General features: G+C 41.2%; 1 protein-coding gene across 2 annotated transcripts in view; it reads left to right on the top strand.

Moving 5' to 3' along the window:
• LOC132117233 (rho GTPase-activating protein 32-like) overlaps positions 1 to 16,752 on the top strand; it is a 118,861-nt gene that overhangs the window by 49,460 nt on the left and 52,649 nt on the right. For both annotated transcript variants that reach the window (XM_059526390.1, XM_059526391.1), the window contains exon 2: positions 15,137 to 15,250. In XM_059526390.1, the coding sequence (XP_059382373.1) occupies positions 15,162 to 15,250 (89 nt within the window). In that variant the 5' untranslated portion in view covers positions 15,137 to 15,161. The remainder of the gene's footprint in view (positions 1 to 15,136; positions 15,251 to 16,752) is intronic.

The raw sequence follows: 16,752 nt of genomic DNA, 5'->3' as shown, positions 1-16,752 counted from the left end.
GATTCATTTGTTGTAATCCATGTCAAAACCGTAAAAATCTTTCCTATTCATTTTATTTCGGCATTCAAATCTTTGGTTACTGATGAACTACCATTTGGGGTCAGTAATATAATATATTACAATATAGGGCTGGGCGATTAAACACTAACAATAATTATTGTGATACAATTTTCCTCAATACAACTATAACAATATTTTGATAAATGTTCAATGCAATGTTTATGTGCCAAAAGTGGAATTAAACCGTGCCACACTGACAATTTATCCGCTCGGTTCAAAGTTCAAACAGCAGTACAGCGCAAGCTTACTAGAGCAGGGTTAGTCATGCGAGCACTAAATAGCGCTGTCATATCCAGTGTAAAGTGCTTGAATTCAGTGAGGAAAACGAATGACTCTGTGATTTAAACTACTGTATTTTTCGGACTATAAGTTGCATCAAGTCCAAAAATATGTCAAGATGAGGAAAAAAACGCACTGGACTATAAGTCACATTTATTTAGAACCAAGAACCAACCGAGAGGGCGCTCTATGTCTTCAGTGTAGACAACAGGCCTTTTCGCCTTAAAAAGCCTTTTAGCCTTCTCGCGGCTGTAGAGACGGTAATGTTTTCTATTGGTTCATTTCTCTTGCATCATTTCTCTCGGTTCACGTCAAACTAATTTTGATAAATAAGTCGCACCTGACTATAAGTCACAGGACTAGCCAAACTATGAAAAAAAGTGCGACTTATAGTCTGGAAAATACGGTAATTTACAGGCAGATATATTGTTAAAATATTTACAGATGTTACTGTTTTTGCTAATGAACAGAAATTTGAATCCTAATTCAAGCTACTACTTCTGTTGACTCAATATAATATGAGATTAATTTGTAATAACAAATTTCCCCAGCTTTATAGTCTTAAGCCTGATAGAGACATGTAGCCCACACAGGGGCCATGTTGTGGGGCAGTGGGTTGCTCTCTCCATGACCCCACTCGGTTGGATTTGTACAGCTGATCTGCTGAAGCCGTAGGTTTCCGGCCCGCATTGTTTGGAGTAGAGAGTCTTTTCTGTGAGCCCACTGAGCAACAGGTTTTTTTTATTTCTTCCAGGCTCGAGCGTCTCCCTACCCAACAGTCTCTGCCTGATCCCATTAATTCAGACAGCTGCCCACTTCCCATGTAAACCAGCAATGTAAGCAGAGCCAGGGCTATTCATCAGCACTGACCTTTTCTCCCAAGATTTGGCCCTATTGATTACTGATGTCTGATGCGGGGTGACATAACCATTCAGCCATAACGTATGTTTTGAAATAGTTAACACAGCACTGTCTAAACGCAACACACACAATCTCATCCTGCTTAAAGGAGAACGTCCATGGGAAGTACTGTGGCTCGGATTTTTCCTTAGCCATTTGTACTTGTTGCTTTATATTTAGGGGGTGAGGAGAGGGATTATTTCCAAATATAGTAAGTTCAAGTTGGTTAATGGTACAAACTGTCCCTTTGTTTTCTCAGTCTAATTAAGCATGAACATCCATCTAATTGTGATACCCTCGGGACAGGCAGCAAAGCACTTCAAAGAATGCTAATTATTCTCACTAGTGATACACCGATACCACTTTTTTCAGAATGATTCCAATACTTTCATTTTTGGTATTCACCGATACCGATACCTGTATTTTCCCAGGATGTGAATATTTTCACAAATATTGGGTACAGAGACATAATAATAATGAGATGAAGAATCATGTAAGTTGGCTACATTTAGTAAACGGATTCTTCCTTCAGTTATTTCCACACTTAATTATACCTGTTATAATGTACTGAAGCTTTTGTTACTCGCAGGGAAACCACTCTTTATACATTATACGAGTACGCGTGTATTATTTTGTTGATGTAATTTGCGTCACCCACACTGTACAGGGTCCCTTGAGTGTGAATAAAAACCATAATTTTAGAGTCTGCAGTGCACACGCTTAAAGGTACAATCTGTAAGATATTTGCAGTAAAATATCCAAAAATCACCAGGCTAGTGTTATATATTTTGTCCAGCTGATTACTAACAATATCTCTAATGTTTTCAACTACTTGTAAATCATGAGAAAATTCCCGTTCTAAACAGTGACATGGGGCAGTGCAGTCGCCTGTCAATGACTTTAGTTATCCTTTGTTACAGCCTTTACTGACGTAGAAACCACATGACAACAGTGTCATGGACAAATGCTGAAGTAGTGTCTAGCGTCCAGCAAACCACTAGCTTGCTCCAAGCAGTTCCTTATTTACTACTACTTGCACATTTTATGGTGGATTGTGTTACTTATTTATGGAACATAATTACTGCTTACCATCTGCTGGTGGTTCTGTCGACAAGGACAACTCTCGTAAACGTAAGCGTACGGGCCAACTAAACGACCCAAGAACAGTTTGGGACAAGAGGAGAGAAAAAGCGAGGATCAATATCGGTGTTGCATTTTCTAGATGGAGAGGGCTTTGCGACAAACTTCAACTAGAAAGAGATGCCGATCTCGCTTGTGTATTACTCGACAGGTGAGTTGTATCTGAGTTTGTATCTTTACAGAAAACGTATGCTATTATAACGATCAACAAGATTAGTATTTTGGGGCATACATGCCAAACGCGGGGCATTGCGTCTCTAGACCTGCACGAGGACGCGTCTGATCCATAGTCTGATCGCGTCTTTGCATCCATTAAATCCATGATTTATCTTTCCGTCTGATTGATGGCAGTCAGCGGTTGGGTAGAAGACAACAAATCCCATCATTCCACGCTCCTTAGCATCATCAAATGACGCGATTGTTATTGTTTTGGTAGTGCGCCCTCTCGTGGCAGGTCCTGCAACCTGTACCTTTAATTAAAGTGACAGCGAATGTTTCATGTTAAAAATGAACATGGATTGACACAGAAATGTAGTAAGTACACAATATATGCATATAATTAATGTCTACTGTTTCCGCAGTCAACATTCTGCTTTTTGGCTAGATTTAAAACAAGGAAAAGTACATCTTTAGATAAGGCAATAATAGATGGCACTCATGGAGGTAAGAAAACAAAGTTATATTTGAGTTTAAACGTGAATGTCAATGAAAGATCGTATTACTGTACTGTGATGAAATAGAATCACAATGCTGAAAAAGCATTTTCAGAAACAACGTTTGGATTTGAAATCAAAATAATGGATAAATGTTGCATTTGTGGTAAACAGCCGCAGGAGCGGACTGCAAACATTTTCTGTGCAAAAGCAAAATGAGTCCATCCTGCTTCTGCACTGCATAAACATACTGTATACACACTTCAGACGGAGTTGTGTGAACCTGGCACAAAAAAATATATATTTCAGCACCTGAGGCCCCGTACGACTATTACCCTTGCAAGGCAAAAAAAATTGTAAAATAATTCCCTGGACACAATATTTTTTTTTTATTTTGCCATGTCTAGACATTTTGTTACACCTTTACTTAGTGATTATTTCGACATGTCTGTTCTAGAGACATTACAACTTTTTGATAAAGGTCTAATTGGTTTTCTTTTGGAAATATGTAACTGCTGTAATGTGGACACGATATTACTCCGTTTCAGAGCATATGCATGACTGGCATCCTTACTAACCAATAGTGAGCGCGCATCTGTTCTCCCCAATCAGCACTGCTCTAGCCAAATGTGTGGATGCCCAAAATAAAAAAAAAATCAGAAAGCGGGAGAGAGAGTGTGTGATTATGGCATCTACAGGGTCAGATCGATAGTTAGGAAAATTAATACTTAAGAAAAACTTATATAATATGAGATTACTTCTGCTTCGAATGACAGACACCAAACAAAAAAGGTAAAGTTAACCTTAAGATGTTTGTTTCAGATTGAGCGTGTCAGGGAAACAGGTCAATTTAGCTCAAAGGGAATCATTTAAGATTTCAAAGGGAATTTGAACAGAATCACTGTTTCACGGCTAATCACTGAGACGCCCTACGATTCACTGAACGAGCCATTTAACGTCAAATCTTCGCTGGGTATTAATATCCAAAGTATAGTGAAAACACTATCAATTAGCACAGTAACAAGATCGGCAGTTTAAGACATTAACTTGTAAGCACAAAACACAAGATACTTCTCTTTTTAATATGAATAAGGCTTTATTAGATAAATCTAAGACATATAAACTAGCTAGCAAATAAACGCACGCACTCACACATTCACACAAGTTGCAGGAAGATCGAAAGTTAGGGAAAGATGGGTTTAAGAGAATGGAAATGTGGAATCCCAAGTTTACAACAATACGTGAAATTGCATAGACATAAACAACCATCAATCACTTAATTAAACAATGGGAAGCCCGTGGTTGGGCGTTGGCTGAAGATGTGGAGTTGTGTGGCTGGTTGAAGTTGAACAGGCACTCGAGGTCAGACATCGGAGACTCGACGTTACAAAACTTAACTCAGAACACGAAACACTCAAACGGAAAAGAAAAGAAGTAAAGTTTGGCAAGACTAGGAGGTGTTTCTTCTCATCGTGTCTAAGTAGCAGCAGGTGTGCAGGCTGAAGCACACTGGAACCACGCTCAAAAAACAGTGATGACTAACAGCATGGCTAAAAGCTAAAGCTAAAAGCAAACTAAAATCAGGCATGACTGATAGCAAAAGCAAAGCTTAAACTAAAAGCAAGATTTTATGGTGTCCTAAGTATTTAAACTGGCCTGTTGGCCACACCTCAAATGTTGTCTTGACCAATCAGATATTGTCTTATTGTCTTGTCATAAATCATATGTTATTTTATCAAGCATGTGGTCCGAATTTTCCCGCTCTTGCAGGGTCTAATTTTGGACATGATTCCTATAACAAGAATATGATACATTTGACAAATAACTGATAGTCAGGACTGTTTCAAGCTAACAGATTCAAAAACGTACACACCAAACATGAATATGTATCCTTAAGCTATCCAATAGTTTAGGGCTGCATCTAACGATTATTTTGATAATCGATTAATCTGTCAATCATTTTTACAATTAATCGATTAATCGGTTTATGTACTTATATTTTAGTTTTGCCCATTTTTCCCCAAGTAAATTATTAATAAAGGGTCTTTATCATTCAGCATAGATTTTTGTCATATCCTCATCAAAAATATACCTGGAGTTGTTTTATTATGTGTTAGTAATCCTTTGTCGAACTCCTCTGCAATCAAAACACTGACCCATACTAATTTCACAAGGAGATTTCAAATAATGTTTTCACCATGGCAGTCCTTAGAGCTCCTAAAGTAGTTTAACATCCTGAACAAACCTTAAGGAATCTTTCAGAACATATTTTCATGAAGAATAAGGATAAAACAAACAGTGAAACAGCTTTATAGCTTATGCTGTGAAATTGTAAACAATCCTTCGAAAAAAGTGCCAATGGCATGAAACCTGAATGGAACTCACATTTTAAAGTAAAATCCATCAGAAGGTTGTCCAGAAAAAAAAATTGGACACACAAAAAACCTGCTGTGTGAAAAAGAGCAGTGAATACTTAGAAAGTACATTTACCTCTCTCATTCATTCATAATTAGGCTGCAAGACTGAATTATGAACTGGTAAACGACAAACTGATCACAGAACATGTTTGTAAAGCTTTAAATGTTAACCGTTAAAAAGCAATGTTATCAGCTTTTATGACTAAACATTTGCAAACAACATTGTACAGGAGAAACTGCACAAATAAAAGTCTTAGGGGCCGTTCACATATCGCGCCTAAAAACGCGTGGAAAACGCTAGGCACGCCGCTTTCTCCTTCTTTCCAAAGCGCTCGGGCAGAAGCGCCCCTGAGGCGTCTGCCTTTGCTAAGCAACCATGACGTGCTCTCTCCATGAAGACGCGGAAATTTCAGCAAAGGATAAATGGATTTGCAGCTCTAAAAATCGCTTGCAGTAGCTCTGCTACTAAATTTATTTCAAAATGGCAATCCATATACAACTATGATCAGCTGTTCCTTCATCTTGGCTGAGCTTTCAACGTTGTTACGGGAAAGGATGAAGCTGATTGGTTAGTTCTTGTCACATGACCCGCGGTGCACTTGCGGCTCTCTGAAAAGTTGAGAGGTTTTTAACTCAATGCGGTGCGGACGCGCCTGGAAAAACGGGCGCGTCGCGACCGTGTCGCTTCCATTATGAGCGCGCATACCGCGCGCCTACATTGGAAATAACAAACTTGAGCGCGCAAAAGACGCGATATGTGAACGGCCCCTAAAAACAGTTCAGTAGTGCAGAGTTTACAGGTTACTCTTCTTTTTTGAAGGCTCAAAGTAAAGTACTCCCACATCCGCTGAATGCTGCAGAGACGCTGTTCGGGAAGCACGTGACATAAAACGAGGCCAGGTATTGGCTATTCACTACTTCTCCTGCTGTACTGGTTGAGTAAAACCTCCGGTGGCTCATTACTGCCACACTTTGGTCACCGCAGATTTGAAATATGCACGAAATGAGCCGCTTATGGCAAATAAAAGTTATTTCGCAACTAATCGATGACTAAATTAGTTGACAACTATTTTAATAATCGATTTTAATCGATTCAATCGATTAGTTGTTTCAGCTCTACAATAGTTATTTAAAAAACATACACAATAAGTGATTAAACATGATAGTCAAATGTGTGGGTTACATATAAATGAATATGGAGTGAAGCGATGGACTGATATTCATTTATAAGTCTTTTTGAGTTCATTTTCGTCCATATATATATATGTAGAAAAGACATTATCTGACAAAGAGGTTAAAAGGCCCCCCTTAGGAATTTCAGTCTGGTTCTGCTAGGTGGGGGAAGTCAAAGGATCTTGTGTAGTGCTCTCATGGGTTTACACGTGATGTCCGGCGTTGCCTATCAATTACTTGCCCCAGATTTGACAATCTCTTCTCCGAATTGAAATTGTCAATGATTGTTCTAGTCGTGTTAATGTTGAAAGCTGTTCTGTGAAAGGGTTGGTTGGTTAACTTGTTTCTGACTTGTGGAACTAGGACTGATTTATGACGTCTGGTTGCCTTCCTGAGGAATTTGGCTCATGTTTCAACCACAGCCCTGATCGACTCTTTAATTTGTCTGGTTCGAGTCAGATATGCTACAAGCGGTATTCACTACACAGAGCAATAGTTCAAAGACAAGTTCGATTCATCTGCGATAATGAACGTGATATTGCCTTATTGTCAGTGAACTATGGCTCTGTGTGGTGAATGCTGTTTAATTGTAAAGCAGGAGATAGTGATTTACTATTCTTGGGACCTGCTTTACTGATGAGATGCACATGACAATCGATTGCGATTAATTGCACAGCCCTAGTTATCATGCACATTTTATCTACTCAAGAGAATCTAATTTTAAAAAGCTTGATGCATGTTTGCTATTCCCATTCAGAAGACTCCACACACAGCTTTCTCTCGAAATTCTTATCATACTCGCTCCTCTCTGCCGCGTCTCACGGAGGAGCCATTTAGAGCTTGGCTCTAAGAAATAGAGACTGTCCCAGGACAGTAACTTTGCCTGAATTTAATATGCAGACATGAATGAGCGCATGCTGGAAATAAAAGCGCTAAATTTCATTCTCTCTTTGTTGTAAATTTTCACATCATTAGTCTCGATTGTGCAATGACAATTCCTGTGTCAACTGTGCAGAGTGAAGCTCGCTTAGAGTGTGGACGCAATTTGATTTGAAGCCATTTGCGCATTTTGTGGGAGAATGAGAGAGCGCTCACTGTGATTCACTCATGTTGTGTGAAATTGTCTAACAGAAAGTTCTCAAATTAGCTAGTTATTTAATGAAGAAATATGAAGTGTACCTCACCTTCACCATTATAATCATTTCACCTGTGCCGGACAGAGACCGAGACGGTGCTGCTGTATGTCATGCCAGACCTTGCACAGCAGGCTTGACATGGTTTTTTTAGAGATTGGCCTTTATAGAGACCACCGATCAAACATCCCAAAGCGATTGTCAGCCGATAGTGATTGGTAGCCAATCAATTGGAGCACTTGCTTTTAAAGAATGTGTGGAATTAAGTAAATTTTTTCCCGAATATATTTTATTTTTTGTTTTAAGCATGAATCTAACTAAATGTAGTGAGGTTTATGCTGCAAAACATTAAATTTTAAATATTAATGTTGTTGTTTAATGATCAAATCCCTACAATCTCCCCATGTATTTGATGTTTTTTTTTTTTGAATGCTTCTACATTATTTTCTCTCAGAAATAATGCATACTGTTGCTAGTGGCAGACAATACGAAGATATGAATCTTGTATTATTGAGATGTTGTCTGACAGCTATGAGAAATGGAGGAGAAACATTATTCCTAGTTTTAAACAGCTATGTATCCCTTTGGATATTTTAATAGATTTTCTGACCGTCCTCATGTTACATTTGTTGAGGTAATGCTCTGCAGAGGCAGGACCTTGCCCTCTGATGTAATGCCATGTAAACAAATCCCCATCTTTTTCACATTAGTGCAGGCCACCACGTCTTACACCAGACAGATTGTCTGCCTTTCAATGAGATCAAGTTTCATCTAGATCTTCACAAAGCTCATGCTCCATTATAGGGGTCTGGAACAGTGGGTTTAAAATGTATTTGTTCTAAAATCCTTTTGTTGTTGCAAAGTCTGTAAGATTTAAAAAATCTTCTCCGGAAGCTTGCCTTAAAGTTGTGCAGATCAATTAATTAGGAAGTACAATTTTCGATATGAAATCAAAACAACAAAAACTGTGGCCTCTCATGGCCTTGACCTATTCCAAGAACAAAATGTTAACAAAATATGAATGAATCTTTGAGTAATCAGTTTTGTGATAACTGATCAGAGAGCCGTTCATTTGTCAATGACAAGCTTTAGTCAAGTCTTGAAATGTTTCCTGGTTTCTCACATATTAGATAACTGTAAAGTAATTTGACTCATGATGCAGTGTAAATGTCAGAAATGTTTCCCCATTGCTGAATGGTGGGAGGCAGAGAAAAGGTCACAAATGCTTTGAATGGAACCTGCCCAACACACTGCTGCAGACAACAGACATCAGCTCTGTTCATAAACCCAGTGAGCTGTCTGCATAGGACAAAACAGACAGTAGAAACATAGAAAATACCTCATTTTGGCCACAATCTAAGGCAGCCTTGCATGCTTCCTTCACAGATTTGCCAGTTTTAAAATGCATTGCAATGAGTTCAGTTGGAGGAAAAGTCTAGGAAAATGCAAATATGTATTTTGTTCAACACTTAAGTATTACTGTAAGTCAAAGAGTAGAGCTTGGTGCTAGCAATGCCAATGCAATTATAAAGTGCAATTTTAATATTATTTATATGCTATTATGTAGTTTATTAATATTTTAAATTGGATTGTTTTAATGTTAGTTTAAATCATCTTAGTTTAAGTAATTTTATGTGCTTTTGACATTAAGTGTAATTTAATGCGTCGACACTTTGCAATGTTTACGTTAATCTTAATGTTTAACACAAATCAAGACTCACTGGTGCAGATGCTAATGGCTTGTATGCTTAATACAGTTGTGTTCATACCATGTTTTGTTTTTAGGAGTGTGACAACCGTACTCTATAATCAAACTACAGCTCACTGCACAGAACTGACGCAGAGAGTGATGAAACTGCGCCAGGAAAGTCAGACCTCGCGCTCACGGGGGAGCAATGCCGAAATCTTCCAACTGAACAAAACCATAGCTAAGGTTTATTCAAAAAAGGCTCTAGGTTTGTCAGTATGTACCTTTTATGGAAAAAAGTTGCTAAAAGGGTCTGAAAGTTGCCTTTTAAATGGGAAAATTATACAGGGGTGTGATTCTTCCGGAAAAATCCGGAAATCCGGCTTTTCCGACCTGAAAATGATGCTCTCGTAAATCATGCAAAAAAAAGTTCGAAGTGTACGCGCACCGTTCTGAATGCGCACACACCCAACCATCTACTCACGTGAACAGCTTCAGTTGACTGACAAAGACCGTGAACACAGGTGATTCATGTTAGCAAATCTAATATATTGTCTTTCATTTTTATATGCAGGTCTAGTAAAATTTAACCAATCAATTGATCACTTTTGTCATGCTTCCATAACATTAATGTTAAACGATTCTGGGCTAACTTAGCAAAGTAACGCCATGTTGGTTGTTGCTTACTTCTAGCTAGAAAGTTTAGCAGCTTCTACAAGGCTCGAAATTGCCAACATTTTTGTCGCATATGCTCCTGAAATTTAATCTGTGCGACCTAAAAATATCTTTGGGAGTAACGTTATATGCGTGGAGCATATGAGCATATCTGTCCAGTAATGACTCGTCCGATTTGCGAACTAATGACTCCTTTGAACCGATTCACTTTAATGAATGCTTAAATCTGATCGGGGTCGATTTTCCCAATAACAATGTATCTTAGCTCTGAAGAGCGCTCTCAGTGTGCAAGGTTATAAACGCTCGCCGCAATTCCACGCGCTTTTCCCAAAAACTTTACTTGACATGAACGCGTTCTATGTGCTACTTAAGAGTCACTGTCCAGTCGCTGTCGCTGCGAGTGTGTGCGTAGATATTTCCGGTTGTGCTAAACGTCAGTGCAGAGAAACGGAGAAGTCCAAATATTACTTTCTATATGTTTACAGGATTTATAATATCACTTCAAATGCAAATAAGATATACACTGCTATTATAACTATACTATCAATGTTAACTGAGCCAGTGGATTTGAAACTTGTGTATGTTTGGGTCTGGTGAATGAATTAAATACACTAATGTTCACTACTGTTCACGAGATGAAAGTTGAACTCATGGTGTGTATACACAGCTACAAAATGTATTTTTATCATACCAAATATGTAAATGTACAAATTACTTATTTCTCAAATGTCTTTTCTCAAATTTCTTGCATTATTTTTTTAATGAAATATTTACCTCGTGAGACGTGGGCTGCAATGTATCTTCAGAAGTATCCGTTTCTCAATTGTACACATACACCAGTCTGTTTCATCGTTATTTTCACAACATATTTTATTTACACAGTAAAAAATACATGACTAATTTTAATGTGTTTAATCTGATAATTAATGCAAAAGAAAAATAAAAGATAAAAAAATATAAAAAAGATAAAAATACACATGAATGCAAACAGCGATCTTTTATTTAATGCAAACCTACCATAACTATATTACGTTTAATTGTACAGTTAGTTATAACTTGCTAACAAATAAAGTTAATAAAACATGCTTTATCAGAAATCTCTGTGCGTCTTGTTTGACAGTCAGAAACATTGATCTTACATAACAGTCAGAACAAAACCAGCTCTTCGAAAATGAAAAGTATTGTATATTTGAGTGATTTGTGTTTGAAAGAAGAAATCCCCGTGGACCTGACCTGACGCTGATCGCATAATCAACAGAAGAATAAAGTGCACCGTATAGTTCTCTTTTGAGAGCTCTCTCGTACTGCGTCTTAGCTAAGACGCTACGGGAAAAGTCTCTTTTCACGAAATACTGAAGCAAAAAATTATCCTTAATTTTGTATTTTTGTAAAGCGCATTTGCAGCAGTACACAGCCATAGGCGAGACGGCTCGTTCGCTCATTGGCTTGTTCTGCGGCAACTGCACAGCCTATCGAGCGCAGGCTGATGCAACATCAGACCAATAAGGGCGCTTCGCGCCCTTCTTGCCACTTCCCGCCGAAACGGGTGTGGCCCAACCTATAAAAGGAGCTCGAAAAGGCTGACTCACCTGATTTTTCATCTCTTCAGCGAAGCTCACGCATCGCTGGATCACGAGAAAGCAAGCGCCGTCTGGAAGAGCATATCAGCAGGACAAGCCATCCTGAAGCCGCTGGCATCGCCGCCTTCCACTGCCGTTCCTGCTGCGCTATCCGGCGCCCATATCCTTTACATCCTTGTTCTGTTATATCCTGTGTGTGTGTGTTCGCCTTGCGACGCACATTCACAAAAGAGCTGCGTCTTTTTAAAGATGCGCTCGTGCAGAGCCCCGCTCAGCGAAGGAGATCGTCACGTCATCTGCGTCTCCTGTCTGGGTGAGGACCATGCAGCGCTCGCGCTCGCTGACGGCGGATGCCCTCATTGCGAGTTGATGCCTATGGTGACTCTGAGGACTCGCCTGGCATCCTTCTCGAAGCCTGCATCATCCGCTGCGCCGCAGCGCCGTAAGAAGTGCCGCTCGCAGCGACTACCAGAACCGCCTCCAGCTCGGCCGAGCTTGCCGGTTCCCTCCGCTTCGCCGGCCTCCCCTGCATCGCTTCCCGATGCTCAGCGTCTGCTGCTTGCCGACGCGTCATCTGAGGAAGTGGATCTCAGGCCCGCGTTGGAGGAAGAAGACACGTGCTCTCTGCTTGCTTCGGGCAGTGAGGGTTGGGTGAGCTCCGTGGATCTCGCGCCCGCTGCTCAGAGGCCCAGCAGACGGGGAGTTATCGATAAGGAGCTGATGCGTGTACTCTCGCTGGCCGCGGCGAGCCTCGGCCTCGAGTGGTCTGCACCAGCGCCCCCTTCACGTTCCCGGCTGGATGGTAGCTATCTTCCGGATGAGCGCTCTTCCTCAAGCTCAAAGCACGCCCCTTTTCTTCCTGAGCTTCACGAAGAAGTGGCGAAAGCTTGGGACGCTCCATTCTCGGCGAGAATCCGCTCATCTGTTTCGCCAGCATTCTCCACACTGGACGGTGCTAAGAACAGAGGCTACCTGTCACTTCCGCCGGTGGAACAGGCTATAGCAGCGCACCTTTGCCCGCCCTCTGCTGGACGGCGGACTAAGACTTTTGCCATCCAAAGTCTGCCGCATGACGTCATCGCTGCTCGCATGGATATTCTCTGCTGCTGGGCAGGCTGCGTCTGCGTTACACACCATGGCTACGCTACAGATTTTCCAGGGCGATCTTCTCCGCAAGCTGGATGAGATGGGACCTGAAGCGATCTGTCTCGCGGATCTGAGGAGTGCTTCGGATCTCTCCCTCCGCTCTACTAAGTCCGCTGCACAGCCATGGGACGGGTTATGGCTTCCGCTACGGTGGCTGAGAGGCATTTGTGGCTGACGCTTTCTGACATCAAGGAGTCTTGAGTGCGCTGCGTTCCTTGACGCGCCGCTAACTCCTGCCGGCCTCTTCGGATCTTCCGTCAACGAGTTTGTGGAGAGATTCGCCGAGGACCAGAAAGCTTCGCAGGCGTTCAAGCACTTCTTGCCGAAGCGCTCCAGCTCTGCAGCTAGCCGCTCTAGACCGGCCCCACAGAGCTCTCAGTCACGCCCACCGCCTCCTCCTGCCGGTCTGGTCATAGCACTGATAGATTTTATATCGAATTTGACATCCTTAATGGTTTGGCTAACATCTTTCTTTCACCTTGTATGATGCAGTTGGCCTAAACTGTCACATTAGCCAGTTGCTGACAGAATCATTTACAAAATAAAAATTTCCATAATTTCCTCTCTGCCAGTGTAAAACTCTCACAACAGCCCTTCCTTGCCTGCAAGTCTTTCATAAAGTTCTCCGTCTGCTTCAAAGGACACAAAGAAAGCTGCATGGTGGTAGTTGATGGCTGCTAAAGGAGGATGGCTGTGTGGGTTTAGGGGTTTGTTTTTTTTAATGGATAAGGGATGTTCTCTTGTTCAGCTTGTCATTTATCTCATATCTGCAATTAAATCCACACAATGCTTTGGGGTGGGGGTTTGTGATTGGGTGGTGGCTTCAGTGGTACTGTTACCAAGATTTAATAACCTCCACTAAGTACCTGCTTTTGCAGGGGGGGGGGGGGTCACATTAGACCGTCTTATACTGGATGTTTTTTAGGTTCCTCAAGAGCTAATGCTGATATTTTGAGACAAGGGTGGCCTACTAAAAAATCTGTGTTAATTAATCAATAAATCCAAAGCGTCTGGACGCTGTGTTCTGAAAACTGTATCAATGCTCTAATTACCAAGAGAATGATCACTTATGGGCATAGAGGCTAGGCAAATTCTGAGTGGTCTGGAATATTGAATCACGTTTAAAAGGGTCATATGACGTTGCTAAAAAGAGCATTAATTTGTGTATTTGGTGTGATGCAATGTGTTTTTATGTGGTTTAAGGTAAAAAAAACACATTATTTTCCATATAATGTACATTATTGTTTCTCTAGTTGATTTTTTACAAAGCTCATCGTTCTAAAAAAGCAAGGGGTTCTCTGATTGGCCAGCTGTCCTATGCATGTAATGGAAATGTTACGCCATACTGTCATGCCGTCTCACAGCAGGCGAGATTCAGTCCAGTTGCTCTTCTCATGCACATCCCATCATCGGTTCTCTTTAGCAGTTCAGTCAGTGTACTGTCAGGAGTAACTGAATAACTCAGGGATATTGTTTTTTTGTTTTTGTCGGATGGAGTGTCAGGCAAATTTATAAACCAAATAATTTGTGGATCAGTACATACTGGAGACACGAACCGCTTCAAACGATTCCGTTAGATTTGGTGAACTGGTTCGACTGGTTCACTAAGAAGATCCAGTTAAAAAAAACGATTTGTTAGTGATCCGGACATCACTAGATGAAACAAAACTATTATTCGACCGATATTTGGCATTTTTCAAAGATCGGCATCAACCTATGATGGCCAAACCAGAGTTTTAGGACGTAAGAACCTGCGCTGTTATCTCTGCCTACTTGAAACTTTTTAAGGCTTCTGATTGGTCAACATGGATTTAAGGTTGAGATTATATCGCCACCTGTTGGTTTGGCATGCTCTTGACCTGTATTTTCTACTTCAATCGGCATACAGGTGCAGGTATCAGCTTATGTGATAATCTCACCAAATACCAAACAACAATCTAGTTAATCTACTTGGATTTAAAAAATGTTTGTCAAATCAAGGTACATGAATGTAGTGTCACCATTTGAAAGCAGATAAATAACATTTTCATAAAGTCTAAGAATCATCCTAAAAGTGTTCAATAGAGTATGAAGATTGGAGTTTTGCCCAGGTTTTCACGATCCTGTAGAGACACACATTCTTTGTCATTTTCTCTCCTCTGCTTGTTTTACTCTCATATTCACCCTGTCCATCTGGTTTCATCTCTCATTTCAAACTCTGTGCTGATTCTACTCTGTTTTTTCTCTCTCTCTCTCTCTCTCTCTCTCCCTCCCTGCCCCCCCCCCCCCCTCTCTTTCTCTCTCTCTGTGGCAGGCTGCTCCTGCAGTGATTCAGTATCATGGAGGCTGGCAGTGGGGCTGCTGCAGTGGTGGGAAGTGCAGCTCTCGGACTGCTTGGAGCCACAGGAAGTCATGACATCTCTGACAGGTAAGACTGACTGTCCTTCCTCATCAGACCCCCAAGTCACCCAGGATATTTTACTTATAAGGTACCTGATTGTTTCTGTGTGTGTCACGTTCTTGCACCTATGTGTGAGTGTGTGTGTCCCTGCCTCAGCATGCCCTCTGCTTCCCTGCTGTTTCATTCATAAGTGTAGAGGTTATTTCAGTGTGAAGCGTGTGTGCGCAGTATAAGCTTGGGCACGTTCATCCTATTCCTCTCTAGGGGCTCGGGAAGAAATGTCAGAAGTGCAAGCGCTAGGAGGTACAGACAGATGCAGATGAAACAATATAGGCTAAAGGTTCTTAGAGAGATGCATTCATATATCCAACATCACCAAGCTGCTCGCATGAGTAAATACCCAAATTCAGGTCATTAATCATTTAGAAATAACGTCATTCCTCCCATAAATATATCCCTGCTGTCATCAAACCCCAAAATTTTGCATTCAGATGACATGGTGCTGAGTGCACAGCCTGTATGAAAATCCACGATGCTGAGTAGTAAAGCTGTGCCAGCCAATAAAATGTTACAGTGCCAGTACACTCCCACCCACCCACTCTCACCGGCTGAATTCTGTGTGCAATTCACATGATCGGCAGTGCTCACGAGAGCCTGCACACTTTGGCGTCCACTCTGTAATTCTGCCCTAAATCCCTCAACTATCACCTTCCCACCGACGGCTTCTGGTTCTGCCGCAATTGTCCTTATTTTTGAGGATTATTGTCCAGCTATTTTAGCCCTTGGCTTCACTTGAACACAGTCCAAATCTGCTATGCCGAGGGTTGTCATGGCAGCCACTGCTTAGCATATATTAGACATTAGCACAATATCAGTGAAGGAAGGCGAGGAAAAGGATAAGGGGAGGTAGCATGCTCTCTCAGCTGTTGTGGAAAGCTTTCCAAATGTGGTCGTCATTTTCATACACACCCATGCTTATGATTCATAGTCACCAGGGGAATGCTTTAGCTGTGCTGAGGATTTTCTTCCACAGTCCCTGATACAGCGATGACCCGGAGCTCTGCAATCCTTCACTATTCTGTCCTGCCACTATACTGAATGCGTATCTTAAATAAGCGGCCTGTAGAGTAGGACTCTGACATTGAATAGCCTCCAGCTATGCAAGTAGTTTGCTGTTTAAAGTGCAGAACCGAATACGTAATAGTTCATTTTTGAAGGCTAAACTTTGTTACTCTTCTAGGTTTCAGTGCAAGACCTCTAAAGTAGATCAGTTGGTCGTGTGGCCATTTACTTGCCATTTACGAGACGGTTATTATCCAAAGCGGCTTACTGTGTGCTGATTGCAGGGCCAGTTTGCTCAGAGCAACTTGGGGGTTTAGTGCCTCACTCAAGGGCACTAAAGTGATAAAACGGGTTTGTGATCTCAGGCTACTTGGATTTTTAAACCACTACCTTTGTGTTAGCAGTCTAGATCCTCAATCGTTAGGTTACTGTTTCCAGCTCCTATTCTCCCAGCTCATCACCCGACT

Source organism: Carassius carassius, chromosome 36, assembly GCF_963082965.1.
Source record: "Carassius carassius chromosome 36, fCarCar2.1, whole genome shotgun sequence".
NCBI classification, from domain to species: Eukaryota; Metazoa; Chordata; class Actinopteri; order Cypriniformes; family Cyprinidae; genus Carassius; species Carassius carassius.
This window is presented reverse-complemented; position numbering and strand designations above follow the sequence as displayed.